Here is a 19,588-nt window from a genome sequence, read left to right on the forward strand (position 1 = left end):
CCTGTTTATATCTTTCCATTGGTGCGGTCTCCAGAACTGCACACAGTACTCTAACTAGGGCCTCACCAGAGACTTGTACAAGGACACTATCATCTCCTTTCTCCTGCCTGTTATCCCTCTCTTTATGTACCCAAGTACCCAAGCATCCTTCTGGCTTTGACCATCACTTTTTCTACCTGTTTGGAAGCTTTAAAGACATCAGACACAATCACCCCCCAAGTCCCGCTCTTCCTTCGTACACTGTAGTATTTCACCCCCTATATTGTACCGTTCCCTCGGATTCTTGTGACCCAAGTGCATAACTCTTCATTTTTTAGCATTAAATCTTAGGAGCCAAATATCAGTCCATTCCTCCAGCTTCGCTAGGTCCTTCCTCATGTCATTCACCCCCTCCAGGGTGTCCATCCTGTTACAGAGTTTGGTATCATCCGCAAAAAGACAAACCTTACCAGACAGCCCTTCTGCAATATGTTTAAATCTTTTTTATTATTATTAAGAATAACAGAACATAAATTTCATAGTGACATTCCACAGCCCTTCTGCAATATTACTCACAAAGACGTTAAAAAGAGCCGGCCCAAGGACCGATCCCTGCTGTACTCCACTGACAACATCCCTTTCATCAGAGGAAGCTCCATTTACTACCCTCTGTCTCCTTCCATTCAACCAATGTTTAACCCAATCAGTTACCCTAGGTCCCATACAGAAGGCGCTCAATTTATTTATCAGTCGTCTATGCAGAACTGTATCAAAGGCTGTGCTTAAATCTAAGTATACAAGAGGACGGAACAGCACCCTTGTGATGGAGGACTAAACAGGTTAGGCCTCTTCAGATTGGAAGCCAACAGCCCCTCCTTACCCTCCTTACCTCTCTACCCTCATCTCCCCTTACGTTCCTACCCGTAACCTCCGCTCTCAAGACAAATCCCTCTTTTCAGTACCCTTCACCGCCAACTCCAGGCTCCGCCCTTTCTGCCTTGCCTCACCCCATGCTTGGAACAAACTCCCTGAGCCCCTACACCAGGCCCCCTCCCTGCCCATCTTCAAATCATTGCTCAAAGCCCACCCCTTCAATGTCACCTTTGGCACCTAACCACTACACCTCTACTCAGGAAAGCTAGACTACCCCAACTTGACATTTCGTCTTTTAGATTGTAAGCTTCTTTGAGCAGGGACCGTCCTTCTTTGTTAATTTGTACAGTGCTGCGTAACCCTAGTAGCGCTCTAGAAATGTTAAGTAGTAGTAGTAGTAGTTTTATTTATTTCACATTTCTATTCCACACAATCCTGCATTCTTGGTGGATTACAAAGTTACATACACAGTAGTAAAATACATGACAAACCTCAGATCAAAAACGAAACAAATAAGAAAAATTGTTATGACAGAAGTATATAAAATCATGAGGGGAGGAGTTAAGAGGGCAGCACGAACCTCACACGCTTGAGAGCCTCTCTTCTCAACTTGGGAAAATAGCTTTTTTCCTGCAATGATATGCCGCATATTAAAAGAAAAGGCTTGGTCAAAACTGGAGCCTCGACAGTTAGAACTTCATCACTTTCCCAGTCGAGTATTGAGAGGTTCGCGGTGAAGACACCTAGCGCCAAAACCGGGAGCAACCCCGCTGACTTAGGAGGAGGAGAATCCTTCGTCCAGGGGCTAGATGTCACCCTTTCTCCCCCGGAAATCAATCCACCGCCTCCACCCGCAGCTTCCCCATTGCAGTTGAGGTCTTCGAATCCGGAAGTCGGAGAAGAAAGGCCTCACGTAAGAGGCACTGTTGAGGGAAATACATGCGGAGGCCTGGGACTTTTAGATCCCCAGGCTATAGTTAGATCTATACCATCTAAGGAGTCAGTTACTTTGGAGCGAATATGGCAAGCTCTCCAAAGCCTAGACACTAAACTAATTCAACGCAAGAAATTTCCATACTAGGACAACGGTTGATTCACTATCAAAATCGCTTGAAACATTCAAAACTGAATCTTCAACTCAGATGTTGGCAATAATAACTGATGTTAAAAAAACTTCAAGATTTTTCAGTTGCGACGATAAAAGATAAAATTATACTTCATAGAAGATTGGAGCAAATAGAAAATTATAATCGCAGACTGAATTTACGACTCCTAAATTTTCCTAAATGTTTGGGATATACTCCTTTTGATATCTTTAAAAAATATTTGGTGGAAATTTTCTTCAGAACCTATTCCCCCAATAAATCGGATATATTATATTCCTGTGAAAAAGAACCAAGAAGGAGAAACTTTGGAGTCATTTCCTACACAAAAAGACCCAAAGGAAAATATTCTAAATTTAACGGAGATTCTGGAATCTTCGATAACGGAGGATACTGAAAGGCAAACTTTGGTTATTTCGTTTGTTTTCGAACAAGATATGGAAGCTGTCAAAAGAATGTTCTTCAAAAACTCACAATCCCTGTTTTATGGGAAAAAAGTATGGATGTATCCCGATGTCACCAGACAAACACAGGAAAGAAGGAAAGCTTTGTTGGCATTGAGAAAAGACACTTTAGATTTAGGTGCTTTCTTTTACTTGAACTAACCGTGTAAGTGTGTGGTAAAATATCTAGGTCTAAAATATGTCTTTTTTTCAACCAGAACTGAAAGCTTTCATAAATCAAAAAAAAGTATTAAAGTAATTGGTAGTTTTCTGTCTAATGATAAGAGATTGTATAATAGTATGCCAGGCAGTAGTGCTATGCTAAATTGTAATGTTTAATTGTTTCCTTATTCCATTTAATGTCTTCTCCTGAAATTTATATTCTCCCCCCCCCCCCCCACAAATGCACTTAATTTGTGGTCTAAAGAAGGAAAATGTTTTACTTAAGTCAAACAATATGTTTCATTAGTTCTTACTCCTGTATTGCAATCTTCAAGTGTATGCTTGGAAAAAAATTTAAACTAATAAATATAATATTAACATAAAATCATAAGTAAAGTAGAACAGCGATGGATTTCAACCACCACAAGAAACATGAAACTGACCACCAGCAGACAAAAAAAAAAACCTATTTCAGAAAGTGCTATTTCATAGTGCATAATTAAGCTATGGACTCTGTAACCAGTGTAAGCGATGACTTTCCCATGTCCACTTTTTAATATAGCTGAGTTTGAAAGCACAGAAGAATTTGGAAGTGTTGCTGGAGAAAACATCCACAAAAGCCAACATGAAAGACTCCAGAGGAAACTGGAGAGTCATGGGATAGGAGATACTGTCCCCTACTGTGGATTAAAAACTGCTTAAAATGATAGAAAACTGAGAGTAGGGTTAAATGGTCAGTATTCTCAATGGAGAAGGGTAGATACTGGGGTTCCCCAGGGGTCTATGTTAGGACTGCTGCTTTTTAACATATTTATAAATGATCTAGAGATGGGAGTAACTAGTGAGGTAATTAAATTTGCTGATGACACAAAGTTATTAAAAGTTGTTAAACCGCAAGAGGATTGTGAAAAATTACAAGAGGACCTTACAAGACTGGGCATCTAAATGGCAGATGACATTTAATGTGAACAAGTGCAAAGTGATGCATGTGGGAAAGAGGAACCCAAATTATAGGTACATAATGCAAGGTTCCACATTAGGCATCACTGACCAGGAAAGGGATCTAGGCGTCATCGTTGATGATACATTGAAACCCTCTGCTCAGTGAGCGGCAGCGACTAAGAAAGCAAATAGAATGTTGGGTATTATTAGGAAAGGAAAGGAAAACAAAAATGAGGACGTTATAATACCATGAAACAAGAAAGTTGGATGGATTGTAATGAAAAACTTTGTTGTTTCATGGTTTTTCTCCTGATGAAGTAGCGAAACAGTTGGGTCCCTTGCTGTCGAATCCACCATTGGAATATAAATTTCGTCTATCTATACGCCGGTGTCTGCAATAAACGGAAAACAGGACTCAGGATTTCAGATAAGTTTTAAGACAACATTTGCTGGTCTCATTGTGATTACAGACGTTTTTCATCAAGCATGAGATGTTGAGAATTAAGAACTGTGTAGTTTAATCCTGTTCCGTTAGCGGTTAGTCAAAGTGTATAGTTTAGTGAGTGGTTTGTTGTGTTTTTCACAGCTCCATCACTAATCATTGATGTTTGGTGGGGATGGTTTGATCAAAATTTGATAATTGACATATGACTCACGTTCCGTTTTTTGGCCACAATATTTTTTCTCCTTCATAGGAGTTTTTTTGATAATTGTGGTCTTTTTCGGAAGGTGGCAGGGCCTGTGATGTTAGCCAATTTAGTGGAGTCCTATATACAGGTTCCCAGGGCATCTGAGGCTGTTTTTTCAATTGTACCTCATTTGTCTTTTGATCATAATCCTGCACCAGCATCGGTTATGAAAAAAGGAGTGGCGGTAATAGTTTCTTTAAATACGATAATGTTGCCATTAGCGCATGGCCATTAGCACATGGGCCCTCAATGCCACCTATTTTGTAGGCTGTAAGGGCTCAAGTGCTAATGCTGGCACGCTGAGTAGCATAGACCCCCCCCCCCCCCCACCCTACTCTCTGCCCCCCTGACATACCCCCTTGGTGAAAAAATTAAAAATATTTTTTTAGCATGTGGGTAGTGTGCACACATTTGAATCTTACCACAGGACACCTCAGTGTCCCCTGTGGTAAGCACGCATTCGTGTTTACCGCAGCATAGTAAAAGGAAACCTAAATAGTTTGATAAGGCTGCTTGATATTTAAAAACTGAATTTAAAATACATTTATAGCACAAGGACCTAAGACTTGGAAAATGTAAACTTGAATTATACTTATTACGACCAGTTCCCTTAGAGACAAAGCTAAGTACTGGTGAGTAAGATATTCAGGGGCAACTCCTTTAAAAACTCTATGAATCATACAGGCTGTTTTAAAAGTTACTTTGGCCTCCACTGGCAACCAATGCAGTGAAATGAAAAGAGGTGTAGCCCTAACATATTCGTGTAAACTGAAAATTAATTTAATAGCTGCATTTTGGATTCTTTGCATCCTCACCCTTAGGTCCTTTAAAATCCCAACATATAATGCATTATAATAGTTCAGATGTGAAAGGACAAGTCCCTGAACCAATAAATAAAACCGCTCTTCACAGAATAATGATCTTATAGTATATAATGGTGCAAATTCAAAAATATCTTTTTTAATCACTACATCCACCTGAACATCTAGAGAAAGAGTAGAAACCAGCATAACTGCTAGTACTCTAGTCACCTTTTTTTTTTTTTTTACTAGCAGCGGTAGCATTTTTAGCTCGTAGTAGAAATCAGCTGGTAGTAAACGCCAATACTCCTATAGGAATATAATGGGCATCTCAGCTTTTAGTGCCAGCTGATTTCTATCGTGAACTAAAAAGCATTACTGCGGCTTAGTAAAAGACCCCCTTTATACACAGCTGAGAGACATCAGATTTCAAAGATAAAGAATCTGAAATGGAATCCTGAGAATTTTTTTTTAACCGTAACGAACTACATTTCTCTCTATTTAAGAAAGTGCATTACGCACCAATTTTTAACCCTCAACAAAGAATCATTAACATGATTCACTGTCTGACTCATAACTATTAGAACAGGAATTAATAATAAATTATCATCAGCATAAGAATAAATGAGTGCCCCTAAATCCTTCTTGACCTATAGAACCTATATCTATTGAACAATATCAGGGAAAAAGGGAATTCTACTAATAGGTTTCCAGAAGGAAATCAATTTATCCTTCATTTCACCTGATACTGCCTATGAACCAAAAAGTCTCTAAACCAACTGAATCATGATCTTCAGTATCAAAAGCAGCTGTCAGGTCAAACTATATAATATTGCTTGTCTTCCCTGACATGACAGTTTTGGCATCTTGAACAAAAGTTATAAGCAATGTTTCTGTTCTATGAAAGCTTATGAAACCATGTTGTGACAAATGAAATCAACAAGATTTAAATAAGTAGTTAATTGAAAAGATACTAAAATTTCTAGTAGTTTTGCAGTGATGGGAATACAGGCTAACATTAGTTGTTTCACTAAAATCTGATCCTGCCTTCTTGGGTGACATAACCAAGGAGTCTGGGAAACATCCCAAATCAAGCAATCTGCTAATACATTTAACCCAACTAAGTACTCCAGCTGGAAGATCAGCCATTTTGCATGTTCTATATAAGCCAAGCAGTCATATTTAAGGACACGTTCAGGCTTGTATTTGCCATGTTATATTAAACCCAGAAGGAATACTAAGAACTGAGTCAGCAGTGCATTATTTTTAGTAACAAAATTAAAATAGACATGGATTAAACCAGAAAAGGGTATGGTTTATCACATGGGTGAGGCTATAACATTCTTTACCTATAGAATGGGAATGGCCTAGGTGAGGCTATTTTTTTAAAACAGATAATGATAAAAGGTGCGCCCATGAGGGGCACAATCAAACGGGGCGCCCAGGTTTTCCTGAGGACGTCCTCGCAAAACTTCCCGCGAAGGGGCAGGGAAACCCTTATTATTGAAACAAGATGGGCGTCCATCTTTTGTTTCGATAATACGGCCAGGGACGCCCAAATCTCAACATTTAGGTCGACCATAGAGATGGTTGTCCTTAGAGATGGTCGTCCCCAGTTTTCGGCGATAATGGAAACCGAGGACGCCCATCTCAGAAACGACCAAATCCAAGCCATTTGGTCGTGGGAGGAGCCAGCATTCGTAGTGCACTGGTCCCCCTCACATGCCAGGACACCAACCGGGCATCCTAGGGGCACTGCAGAGAACTTCAGAAAAAGCTCCCAGGTGCATAGCTCCCTTACTTTGTGTGCTGAGCCCCCAATAACCCCCCCCCCAAAAAACCCACTCCCCACAACTGTACACCACTACCATAGCCCTTAGGGATGAAGGGAGGCACCTAGATATGGGTACGGTGGGTTTTGGAGGGCTCGCTGTTTCCTCCACAAGTGTAACAGGTAGGGGGGGATGGGCCTGAGTCCGCCTGCCTGAAGTGCACTGCAGTACCCACAAAAACTGCTCCAGGGACCTGAATACTGCTGTCAGGGAGCTGGGTATGATATTTGAGGATGGCATAGAGGCTGGAAAAAATATATATATTTTTTTGAGGGTGGGAGGGGGTTAGTGACCACTCGGGGAGTAACAGGAGGTCATCCCCGATTCCCTCCAGTGGTCATCTGGTTATTTAGGACACATTTTTGTGGCTTGGTCGTAAATAAAAAAAGGACCAAGTAAAGTCGCCCAAGTGTTCATCAGGGACGCCCTTCTTTTTTCCATTATCGGCTGAGGACGCCCATGTGTTAAGCATGCCCCAGTCCCGCCTTCGCTATGCTTCTGACATGCCCCCGTGAACTTTGGTCGTCCCTGCGACGGAAAGCAATTGAGGACGGCCAGAATCGGCCTTCAATTATGCCGATTTGGGCGACCCTGTGAGGACGCCCATCTTCCGAATTTGTGTCGAAAGATGGGCGCCCTTCTCTTTCGAAAATAAGCCTGCTAAAAAAAATAATAAAATAAGCCTGCATATGTTACTCAATATATTTACACTGAATACTATAAACAAAATATTTAATATAATAAAATAAAATATACACTCTTTATTCACACCTTTGTACATAAACTTTTGTGTTCCTTAATTATTTTAAATAGCACATGTAAAAATACCAATACTTACAATTCAGATTAATATGAAACTATGGTCCTCCACAAAAAACAGCCATTGTGCATTATAAGTATTATTGTCACCTGATAAACATGCTGTTTATTACCTCATACAGTGCCATAAGTACCTGAAGTGATAAGCATGAGATAATAACCATTTTAAATGTTAATACATGTAAAGGACAGTAACAACCCCATAGCCTTGTCTATACTGCATGTGGCCTGAGAGATTAATTCAGCATGTGAAGGTTTCTGGGTACAGGCTTGCCATAAGAATATCACTTTCCCCTGACAGCTCATGATGTATAAACACCATCGGCTGAAATATGGAGGTTTTGATGATGTCATTAGCCAGTAGATAATCTCCTAGTATGGGAGAACTTTTTGCCTTTTTACTTCTTTGCTGCCAAGTGTCTAGAAGGGTCAGGGTTCAGGCAAGATGAATGCCTGAATCCTGAGAAGCTCGGTACCAAGCAATAAAGAAATCTACTGCAGAGGCTCTCAACCCATTACTCAGGACACACTCAGCCAGTCAGCTTTTTAGTATACCTACAATGAATATGCATGAGATAAGTTTGCATATATTATTTCCATTGTATTCAAATCTATCTCATGCATATTCATTGGGGGTACCTTGATTGACTGGGTGTGTCCCGAGGACTGGGTTGAGAACCCCTGATCTAGCAACAAAGGAAGAATTTTCCTTCTTCTCCATCCAGGTGAGAGTTGGAACGCAAGGTATGGGTGGCCAGATTCGCTGGAGGTTACTGATGTGAAGAAGCTGCCCAAAGAGTTTGGGAGAAGAGTTTTGTCGAATTCTGAAAACCCACCTGAGTGGCATCAGTACTCAAGGATAGAGTGACTGGAGTACCAGGACAAGCTTCTGCTAGTGAAGGGAAAATGCAGGACTAAAGAACTGAGAGATATATATTTTTTGTCCCACTAGCCCTGGAGTCTTAGGGAGCCAAAGACAAAGAGTTTTGGGGAATGTGTCAGCCCATCTTGTGTTCAAAGAACTCGTAGAAGTAAAAGGAAGGAGTTAGGTGGACGCTGGGAATTTGAGAGGTGTTTTGCAGGCCACAAATCTGGTGCAGAATAGATATGAGATTACCAAGAAGTAGGGAGGTTTGTCTGATTAAACAGGTTCTTGAATCAGCACCTGGAAAGGAGTAGTCCCCATTTCCAAGAAGAGAGAAGAAAAGGAAACTAGCTTTGGAAACCTGAACTAGAAAGCTTCTAACATTTTGTGTACCAACTAACTTGTGCTGTAAGGAGACCCATTTTTTTTCCTTATTCTATTTAATACCCAGCAGAGACTTTGTTTTATTCAGCCACATTGAGGCCTGGATTACATTTGGTTGGGGTAAGTGATGGCAGATTATGTAAAGAGAAAATGTCCACATAGAATGTATGGTCCTGGAATGACTTAATCCTTCTTCCATCCTACAAGATCTGAGGGTAAAAAGGGAGTCTTCCACTTCATTTAATAGTTCTCTGGATACAGACATAAAAAAGAGGACCACGAGGATCCTTATATGCACATCTATAATCAAATGATCCAATCCACTGAGATGCAGTTTTAGAAACTATCATTGTGCCTTTAAGTAGCCCTTTCTATGGCATCCACTGCTCCGATCTCTCAAATGTTCCGCAAGGCTCTGCACTTGTGTTACACCACAGAGCGGTATTTGCAGGCAAACATAATCCACACAGCACATGCAGACTCTGGATATGGAAATGCTCGCACACGAACTGCAAGGCGCATTTGATCTCCACGACAACATATGATCTCTTCGCAGAAAGAAGACCTAAGGAGAGAACCCAACAAATGAAAATAAATATTCATCCTGTAATCAGGTAATAAAATACCACCACTAAGAATTATCATCCAGTTTAATTACACATTTTATACTAATACTAGTAAAAAAAGGCCCGTTTCTGACACAAATGAAACGGGTGCTAGCAAGGTTTTCCTCGGAGTGTGTATGTTTGAGAGTGACTGTGCGAGTGTGTGTGTGTGACAGAGAGAGAGAGAGTGAGACTGGGTGCGAGTGTGTCTGTGAGAGAGAGAGTGTGTGTGATTCTCCTCTCCCCTGCCCCCCCTCCAGCCACCCAACGATTCTCCTCTCTCCCCTGCCCCCCTCCAGCCACCCAGCGATTCTCCTCTCTCCCCTGCCCCCCTCCAGCCACCCAGCGATTCTCCTCGCTCCCCTGCCCCCCCTCCAGCCACCCAGAGATTCTCCTCTCTCCCCTGCCCCCCCTCCAGCAACCCAGCATTTCTCCTCTCTCCCTTGCCCCCCCTCCAGCCACCCAGCGATTCTCCTCGCTCCCCTGCCCCCCTCCAGCCACCCAGCGATTCTCCTCGCTCCCCTGCCCCCCCTCCAGCCACCCAGCATTTCTCCTCTCTCCCTTGCCCCCCCTCCAGCCACCCAGCAATTCTACTCTCTCCCCTGCTCCCCCTCCAGCCACCCAGCAATTCTATTCTCTATCCTGCTCCCCCTCCAGCCACCCAGTGATTCTCCTCTCTCCCCTCCACTAAAACATCGGTGTTGTCAGGGTGTGGCTGCTGCTCATGTCTGCTCAGCCTGCTGGTTACAACCCATTTCTAATATGCCAATTTGCTGCACAGACAAAATGAAATACAAAAGCTCGGGATGAGTTCTTCCTGTAGTCAATACTATTAGGATACTAATATGTTTGACGATATTAGTTAACTGTCTAATGATACTACTAGTAGAATATATGCTCACAACTTTCAGCTTTGTATACAAATTTCACAAGTCAGTAACTGAGTAAATGAAACAATGGACTTCAGTCAATGTGAGCTAGGGAGATGGCTTTTTGAAGTACCTTGTCAGAAATTATTTTGGCACAACCATTTTTCTTCCAAACACTCTCATAACAACATCACAAAAAGTCTGAACAAGGCTGTGCAAACAGGAATAATTTTAACTATAAAATGAAGGGCAAATATATTATGGCATTGATGAAATAGTGCTGGCCATCTAAAGTATGGACCCTAAATGCTCATTACAGGGGTTCAGTTTGTTTTTTTGAAACTTAAAAGTGTGACTACCAAGTAAATAAGACTAGCTCTACTTCAGGAAGCAGGTGAAAGCTTGGCTTTTCAACAAGGCCTTTAATGGGAGAAGTAACTAGCTTGCTAGACACATGCACACACAAGGAATGGACACCAGATGCACATACTAAAGCAGGGCATGTTTATCCACTCCTACCCTAGCTAAGATAATATTCAAGCACCTTCTTTGCTTACTCGTTACTCTCTCTCATCTATCTTACATTCCATCTTTGCTTACACCATATGCTATTAAAATGTTTTATTGTGTATTGTGTTGACATTGTAATGTAGCATACTACTGTGCTCATTTTCGAAAGAGAAGGGCACCCATCTTTCAACACAAATCGAGAGATGGGCGTCCTTCTTCCAGGGTCGCTCAAATCAGCATAATCAAAAGCCGAATTTAGGTGCCCTCAACTGCTTTCCGTCGCGGGCACGACCAAAGTTCCTGGGGCGTGTCAGAGGCATAGCAAAGGCGGGACTGGGGCGTGCTTAAGAGATGGGTGTCCTAGGCCGATAATGGAAAAAAGGGCGTCCCTGACGAGCACTTGGACGACTTTACTTGGTCCATTTTTTCTTGCAACCAAGCCTGAAAAAGGTGCCCGAACTGACCAGATGACCACAAGAGGGAATCAGGGATGACCTCCCCTTATTCCCCCAGTGGTCACCAACCCCCTCCCACCCTAAAAAATATTTTTGCCAGCCTCAAATACCATACCCAGCTCCCTGACAGCAGTATGCAGGCCCCTGGAGCAGTTTTAGTGGGTGCAGTGCACTTCAGGCAGGCAGACCCAGTCCCACCCCCCCCTACCTGTTACACTTGTGTTGGTAAATGTGAGCCCTTCAAAACCCACCAGAAACCCACCGTACCCACATCTAGGTGCCCCCTTCACCCCTTAGGGCTATGATAGTGTTGTACAGTTGTGGGTAGTGGGGTTTTGGGGGGCTCAGCACACAAGGTAAGGGAGCTATGCACCTGGGAGCAATTTCTGAAGTCCACTGCAGTGCCCCCTAGGGTGCCCGGTTGGTGTACTGCCATGTCAGGGGGACCAGTACACTATGAATGCTGGCTCCTCCCATGACCAAAGGGCTTGCATTTGGTCATTTCTGAGTTGGGCGTCCTCTGTTTCCATTATCGCTGAAAACCGGGGACGACCAGACCATCTCTAAGGTCGACCTAAATTTCGCAATTTGGGCATCCCCGACCGTACTATCGAAACAAAAGATGGACGCCCATCTTGTTTCGATAATACAGGTTTCCCCACCCCTTCGCCGGGACGTCCTGCGACGACGTCCTCAGGAAAACTTGGAAGCCCTGTTCGATTATGCCCCTCCACAACATACTTTGTATTGCTGTTTGAATATTTTTACTGCTGTAATTGTCTATAGCTTATGTTTGAGTTGCTCTTGCTGTACACCACCTTGAGTGAATTCCTTCAAAAAGGTGGTAAATAAATCCTAATAAATACATACATAAATAAATAAAATATAGTTTGAGAACTTTTCAACATAAACACCAACCCTTTAACATCTGATCCCCAAGAGACATACACTTCCTGCTCAGAAGTGAGCCTTAAAAGTTCTGTGTGCTTTACAGGAAGCAAGGGGAAAATACTCAATGTTTCAGAAACAAGCACATTAAAGGAAGAAACCAATGAAACATGGAAATGGAAGACAGCCTACATCGTTTTTCAGTGGCCGTGTTATCATTGCCCTACTGGTAGACTGATGAACTAATTTAATTTAAAGGAGCCTAAAGAGAAAAAGAGAGATTTGACAGTCTAATATGAATAAAATTCTCTGCCATACCTACACTCTAGGCAAATTAACTGCAATTTGGGGGGGTTGACTTTTGAGATCTATTAACTTAACACCCCAAACGGCAGGACGGGACATCACCACCATGAAGACACATAGCCCTGCAGCTCCACTGGGACGCCAGCAAAAATTTATGCTGACTGCCAATTTACCACTGCTGATTAAAAAGATTTAAGATTGCAGCAGCTGCAAAAGCAGTGAAAATCTGTTCCAGTGATCTAAAATCCTTCTTTTGTTTAAGCAGCTGAGACCAGATGGCTGAACCATGAGGCAACTGAGAGAGGGCCTTGGTGTATGTGGAAAAGTTTGCATTAGAAGCAGCAAGTGGCAATGAGGCTGATAACTGACTTCTCAGTCTTCACCAGAGTGAAGCTTTGAGCATTCTTGGTAGAGAGAACTTAAGGTTGACTTCTCAGTCTTCACCAGAGTGGAGCTCTGAGTATTCTTGGTAGAGAGAACTTAAGGTTGAGATTGGCTTGGTTGCTCAGGAAATGCAAAACTTACTCTCAGAGCTCTGCTGGGACCTTTCTGACTTGGGGACTCGAGTGGAAAAGGTAGAGAAGTGGGTTGAGGTGCAGGAGAGGGACCTTGCACTTGTCATTGCATGGACTGATAAGCTGAAAACTTTGTGGGAGGAGACATTTTAACTGAGAGGGCACAATGAGCCTTAGGTCCCCTAACAGCAAGCCTCCCCTGGTATGCCTTCTCTGGTTTCTGGTGAAAGAATGTATTCTACAGACAGCAAAGGCACAAACAGTTATTAACTTGGGTGGTCACAAATCTGAAATGTAGGGAACTCTGTTTTCCCTGACCTCTAGAAGTGTTGTGAGTTCTGAGAAGTAACAGCGTTGTTGAAGAAAGACAGGATGAGATACCGACAGTGGCTTCCTTTTGGCCTGTGGTTCGTGAAAGAAGGAAAATCATATAGGAGCAGATTACTGGATAAGGCATGGAGGGCTCTTCATGAAGCTGCTATTATACAGGAACCTGCATTGAAGATCCTATTGGCTGCGGGCCACCTGGGTCACAATGCCCAAATGGCAAAGCATTTCATGGGGTGGGGTGGGAAGGGAAGAGATTTAAGTGGCATTCTTCCAGACAGCAAAATGGAGAGACAGCACCAGAGCAGAACAGATTTAGAACTCATTTTCATCAGCCGGGGGCGCTCTACAAGTAGACTGTCTTGGATTTCTTTAAAGTTGGGATTATCAAACAAGGATTTTTCTCTGTTTCTGTTCAGTTAAAGAGGGAGAACTGGGTGGGGGATGGGTTACATCAGGTGTATGACTGAGAGGCTGCAGAAGTATTTAGTATGAGGGTGGGTTTTCATGTGTGCTTGAGGATGGTATGGATTATAATGAAGACGTGTGTGTAGTGTCATCTACATGGGAGCAAGTTAGGTGGATTGTGTCCTGGGTTTGTTGGGTGAGTTTGGTAAGTATGAGGGAAAAGGGCAAGGGGGTGAATGTTTTGGTTGTGCTGGGTGGATATATGGGAGAAAGACTGTTGGGCAAGTGAAGGGTGTCAGTGAGAGCAAGAGACCTTTTCACCATGTAAGGTTTGGTGAGGCCAAACTCTAGTTTGAAGATTATGTGCTTTCAGTGGTCTCATGTTATGTAAAGTCTTAATTACGTGGAAAGTGGCAGGTATTGGTTCTCCCATAAAGCAGAAAAATTTGTTTACCATCTTGTGCAAGCGAAATGTGACAGTTGCTATGCTGCAAAAAAAACAAACAAACCCCCACTTAGTAAAGAAACTTGTAGGTGGGTTACTATTACTCTGCTTTGGCACCAAATTCAAGAAAGGTGGGGGTGGCAATTTTATAGCATAAAATGGTGCCCTAAGCGGACTGAAAGATAAGGGACCCTGGTGGAAGATATATTTGAGTGTGGCTGATCTTTTGTCTATTTCCCTAGAGGATGAAATTAATATTTTTTTCACAATGATGGAAACTTTTTTTGTTGTTGTTGTTAGAACTGAAAGCAGCCTCTGTGTCAATGGTTAGGAATTTCAACAGAATGGTAGATTCATTGGTGGACAAGATGCCCAGTGGAGGGGTAGTAGATGGGGATAATAGAGAAGTGAATGAGTTGTGTAAAACTGAGAGGCTTGTGGACACATGGAAGGTGTTACATTCTGGAGATTTAGAAATATGCATCTCTGGGGGGCGCTATGGAGCCCCGACTTAGATGGCAGCATAATCGCTGAGCTCCCTAAGCCTCCTACAATTAATTGGATTATCAAACTTTTATAAGCAACTAACTACAATCTGACTGTTACATTAGTAACTTTATAACCCATGGCATCAGGGAAAAACAGCAAACAGCATCGAGTTGAGCCTGTCTCTCCGCAGAAAGGGCCAACAGGTAAACCCAAAGAAATTAGCACAGCGGCCATTTTAGAGGAGATTCATGTTCTTAAAGAACTAATTACAGAAACTAAGGAAGGCTTAAACGACATTAAAGAAGACATATCGCTCATCAGATCTGATCTATCTTTGCTAAATTCTGAGGTACTCACGCTGGAGCAGAAAATAGACGTCTCAGAAGCCAATATTAAAACTTTACAAAAGCAAGCTAAGAAGATCACATTGCTTGAGACAGAAATGGAAGACAGTAACAACAGATCCAGACGTAACAATATACGTCTTTTGGGCTTGCCAGAAAATCTAGAAGGCTCAGACCCTGTGCAATTCTTAGAGAAGTTCATACTGGACATTTTGGAGCTCCAATTTGCTAAAGAATTTGAACTAGAACGTGCTCACAGACTTACTACTCATCGCAGCCCCAAAGACAAATATCCTCAGCCTATCATCATGCGAGTACTGTGTTACCCCCAAGTAGCCGAAATCTTTCAGCACACCAGAATCCGTGCGCCGGTGAAATATGAAGGCCAAGAGCTACAATTTATGCTGGATCTATGCAAGGCAACGGTTCAAACCCGGAAGCAACTCCTGGCCTTCAGGCCTAAGTTGAAAGAGATCAACGCCAGATATGGCATGCTGTACCCTGCCAAGCTACGAGTAACATACAACAACGTTACTAAAGATTTTCTCTCGGCTGACTCCCTGGCTTCTTATCTAGAAGAAATAGCTCCAAGCAAAATCGACGCAAGTTGAATTTTATTCTTCTTCTTATCATGGCTGCTTGCTCTACAGTTTAGTCAGTATATGGGATATAATGTAACCTGTGACACTCCTTAACTATTACAGGTGTCGTTTTTTTTCTTTAGTAATTATAAGATTTTATTTACACTTTTTCAACTGTATTGATAATCCTATTACCATATATGGTTTCCTAAATCCTTGGAGTCAGTGAGGGGATGCTGTCCATCCGGGTCTCCATATCTCATGGCTGGAACATACTGTGTTTGTTGTTCACGCACTGTTATGTTATTTGTTAATGTATTCGGTATTACAAATATGATACTCTCTCCACTTACAACTACCCTGACTTTTGGGAATGTATACATAATGTTGTATTTCTCATTTCAAATGCTAGATGTCCCATGATGCTTAATATTTTATCCCTTAATGTAAAGGGATTTAACAATCCTATTAAGCGTAAAAAAATTTTAACTTCCTTAACTAAGCATGTGCCCGACATAGTCTTTTTCCAAGAAACACATTTGTCGGAATGCGAGTCCCTCAAACTTAAAACGTCATGGTCTCTAACCCCAGTTTTCTCTGCTGCGGATGGCAAGAAAAATGCTGTGGCCACTCTAATCAGAAAAAAGGATAATATTAAAATAATAGCATATGATAATGATTCATTAGGCAGATGGGTTAAGATACATCTCACGGAAAACGACAAACCCTTAATCCTATTGAACCTCTATGCACCGAATACAGATTTCCCAGATTTTTTCCACACTATTGCTAACTTAATTGTAGCTGAAGGTGATAAGCCTTGTATCATAGGAGGCGATTTTAATCTCATCCTGAACCCTGAATTAGACAGAAAATCCACTTTTTCTTATAAGAAGACCAGAGCCTGGTTTACATTGAGAAACATGATGCAACAGCTTAAGCTATGCGACGTTTGGCGCTGTAGGAGTATTTACCTGAGATCTCACCTTTGCTGGTCTTGGCCTATACAGCCATTGTTATAACAATATGGATTTTACAGCTTGTGGTCTGTATGCAACAGTAACTATCAGAAACCAGCTTTGTTATAAAGGAACATTACTGCTGAACATACCAAGATGACTTCATCTAAGGACATATTCTTTGTTGTTAACTAACCCAGTTATCTCCTGGGAAGATTGGAGGAGAGAGACACACATGGCTCCAGGAGTATGGGATCAGACAGGGAGGTTTGCATGCCTTCGATAACAGTTTCATGGCTAGAACAAAGGCTCGCTTCATGGCCATGAAGCTGGCTGAACATTATTACACCATCTGTGATTGCTCCACTGGGATCATCTGACCGATGGATGCCAAAAGGTTGGACTGAAGAGGAGGAAGAGAGAGGGGATGACTGGAAGACTTGCAGGTGGATAGAAGGCTCGGTATGAGCAAAAGACTGATTTTCCTAAACACCAGTGAACTGCATACCTTGTAACAAACTCACAAGGTTAGCTCAGCTATAATATACGGCCTTACCTAAAGACTGTGCCATCTGCATCCAGAATACAGATCTCAGACTTTATTCCTGGACTGAGAGACTCGCTGAGGCTTCAGCTTGAGTCTAAGAGGAGGAATCCGCTTCTTTACCATTGGAAGTCTGCCACAGACTGCAGGGTGAGATAATAGGATTTACTACCTATGGTCATGGGGATAATTAGTCCTTGGCTTTTGTCTGAGACAGATGGGTTTTATGTCATGACTTATGGTCTGTGAATTTAGCTGCTAACTGTATTTTGCATAAGACGTGTGGTGTAAGTTCTCATAATAATCATTAGGATATCAGTATTGTGATTGGTTGTGTAATCACTCATTTAGTTAGTCCATTAGGATAATCATATTTTATTATCTATATTTTGGTGATAATCTATTTTTATAGCAAGTTATTTTGTATTTTGCTCGGCCTTTTGCTTCAGAACTATATATATATATATATATATTTCTTTACTTAATAAATAATACATATTCCATCTGTGGCATTGTTCCTTTTGCCAGCACAACTAGCTTGCCATTGGGCTAAAGAGGTATGCTTCCCCTAGACACGAGTCCAGAATAATTGCTAATTAGTAGTGTTCTGTCAGCTAAGTACCTCTGGATATATATTAGGAGTTGTCTTCCTGTATATAGCATACCTACATATTGGTGGCCCACCCTTTCTTACAGCGCTTTTTGCATGATAAAGAGCGTGACTATACATTTTACTCTCTGCCACATAATTCTTACTCTCGCATCGATTACTTCCTAATTTCGGAAGCTTTATTGAGTAAAGTCTCTGATACTCACATTGACACTATACATTTATCAGATCACGCGCACATCTCTCTGCACCTCTTTGATCTTCCAGCTAAGTTGCAGGCAAAAACTTGGCGGTTTAATGTGGGGTTACTAGCCCACCCCGAATTTATAGAGGACATAAATGGCGAGATTAACGAATACTTCCAACTTAATATGTTGGATGACACTAACTGGATAACTAGATGGGATGCCTTCAAAGCCTATATACGTGGCTCTATTATACGTTTCTCCGCCAAACAAAAAAAGATACAAGCAACTGAACTTATTGAATTGGAAAAATCCATGTCATGTTTGGAGAAATACATCAGAAAACACCCTCTGATTTAGGTATTCGAACAATTGCAAAAAGCAAGATACTGTATAAATACAACCTATTATTAGCTAATAATGCTAGTAAAGAGATATTCATGAAATCTGCCCAATATTACGCTAACAATAAAGTTGGTCACTTGCTAGCTAGTTACTTAAAATCGAGAGCAGAAAAAAAATGATATTTCTGTTATCAGAGGAGAAGACAATACAATAATTACAGATCAACAATATATATTAAAGGCCTTTCAGCACTTTTATGCATCTTTCTACAAGTCAGAAACTAGCCTAGATGATAAAACTTTGGCTTTTCTTAAGGACCTTGAACATCCCACTCTTGATGATAATGATAATTTAGCATTGATGGCTCCCATAACTGAGCAGGATGTACTATCTGCCATAAAGTCTATGCAAAAAAAAAGGCCCCTGGCCCAGATGGTCTTTCATTGGATTTTTATCTAGCCTTTCAGGCAACACTTGCTCCCATATTAAGTTCATTATTTAATCACTTAATTATATCTGGTGAAATTGGGAGGAGTTTCACTGAGGCAACAATTATAGTTCTTCCGAAGCCTGGCAAAGATCCCCAATATATACAGAACTATCAACCATTGTCACTCATTAATTTGGATGCTAAGATATATACCAAGATAATTGCAGAGAGACTACAAGTGGTTTTGCCCAAAATTATAAGCACTAATCAAACGGGCTTTATGCATGGTAGATATTCCTATGACAATACTAGACTGTTTTCAAATGTAATTTTACAAGCACAGGCCTTAACTACTCTGCTTGTAGCTATTGGGTTACATGCGGAAAAGGCCTTCGACTGTGTGGAATGGCCTTATATGCTTCAAGTACTCAAGTGGTTCGGTTTTACACCTGCAGTCATTAGGATTATCCAAGTCCTATACTCCCACCCATCCACTAAAAATATTTATAAATGGCCTTTTCTCTCCCTCATTTTCTCCAACAAAAGGAACTAGACAAGGCTGTCCTCTTTCACCACTTTTATTTAATATAGCACTTGAACCCCTATTATTAACAATACTGCGCTCAGATCAAAGGTGTAGAATTAGGTAATATTTCGGCTAAGTTATCAGCATATGCTGACGATGTCTTATTGTACACAACACCCTCATCCATTCCACACATCCTGTAGGTAATTAACAGCTGCTCTAAAGCCTCTGGATACAAGCTAAGCCCAACCAAAACAGAAATGATGCCTTTAAATGCAGCTATGACTTCACTCAAACCCCCTTTAAATGGACTCCTACAGGTCTGAAATACCTAGGTGTGTTATTTGGTACCACTT

General features: G+C 41.6%; 1 protein-coding gene across 1 annotated transcript in view; it reads right to left on the reverse strand.

Annotated features, from left to right (window-relative positions):
- Positions 1-8,267: 8,267 nt before the first annotated feature.
- CEP76 (centrosomal protein 76) overlaps positions 8,268-19,588 on the reverse strand; it is an 83,123-nt gene continuing 71,802 nt past the window's right edge. Inside the window, exon 13 of the mRNA XM_030212403.1 lies at positions 8,268-9,456. Coding sequence (XP_030068263.1) covers positions 9,318-9,456 — 139 coding nt within the window. The 3' untranslated portion in view covers positions 8,268-9,317. The remainder of the gene's footprint in view (positions 9,457-19,588) is intronic.

The sequence above is a fragment of the Microcaecilia unicolor genome, chromosome 1 (genome assembly GCF_901765095.1).
Source record: "Microcaecilia unicolor chromosome 1, aMicUni1.1, whole genome shotgun sequence".
NCBI lineage: Eukaryota > Metazoa > Chordata > Amphibia > Gymnophiona > Siphonopidae > Microcaecilia > Microcaecilia unicolor.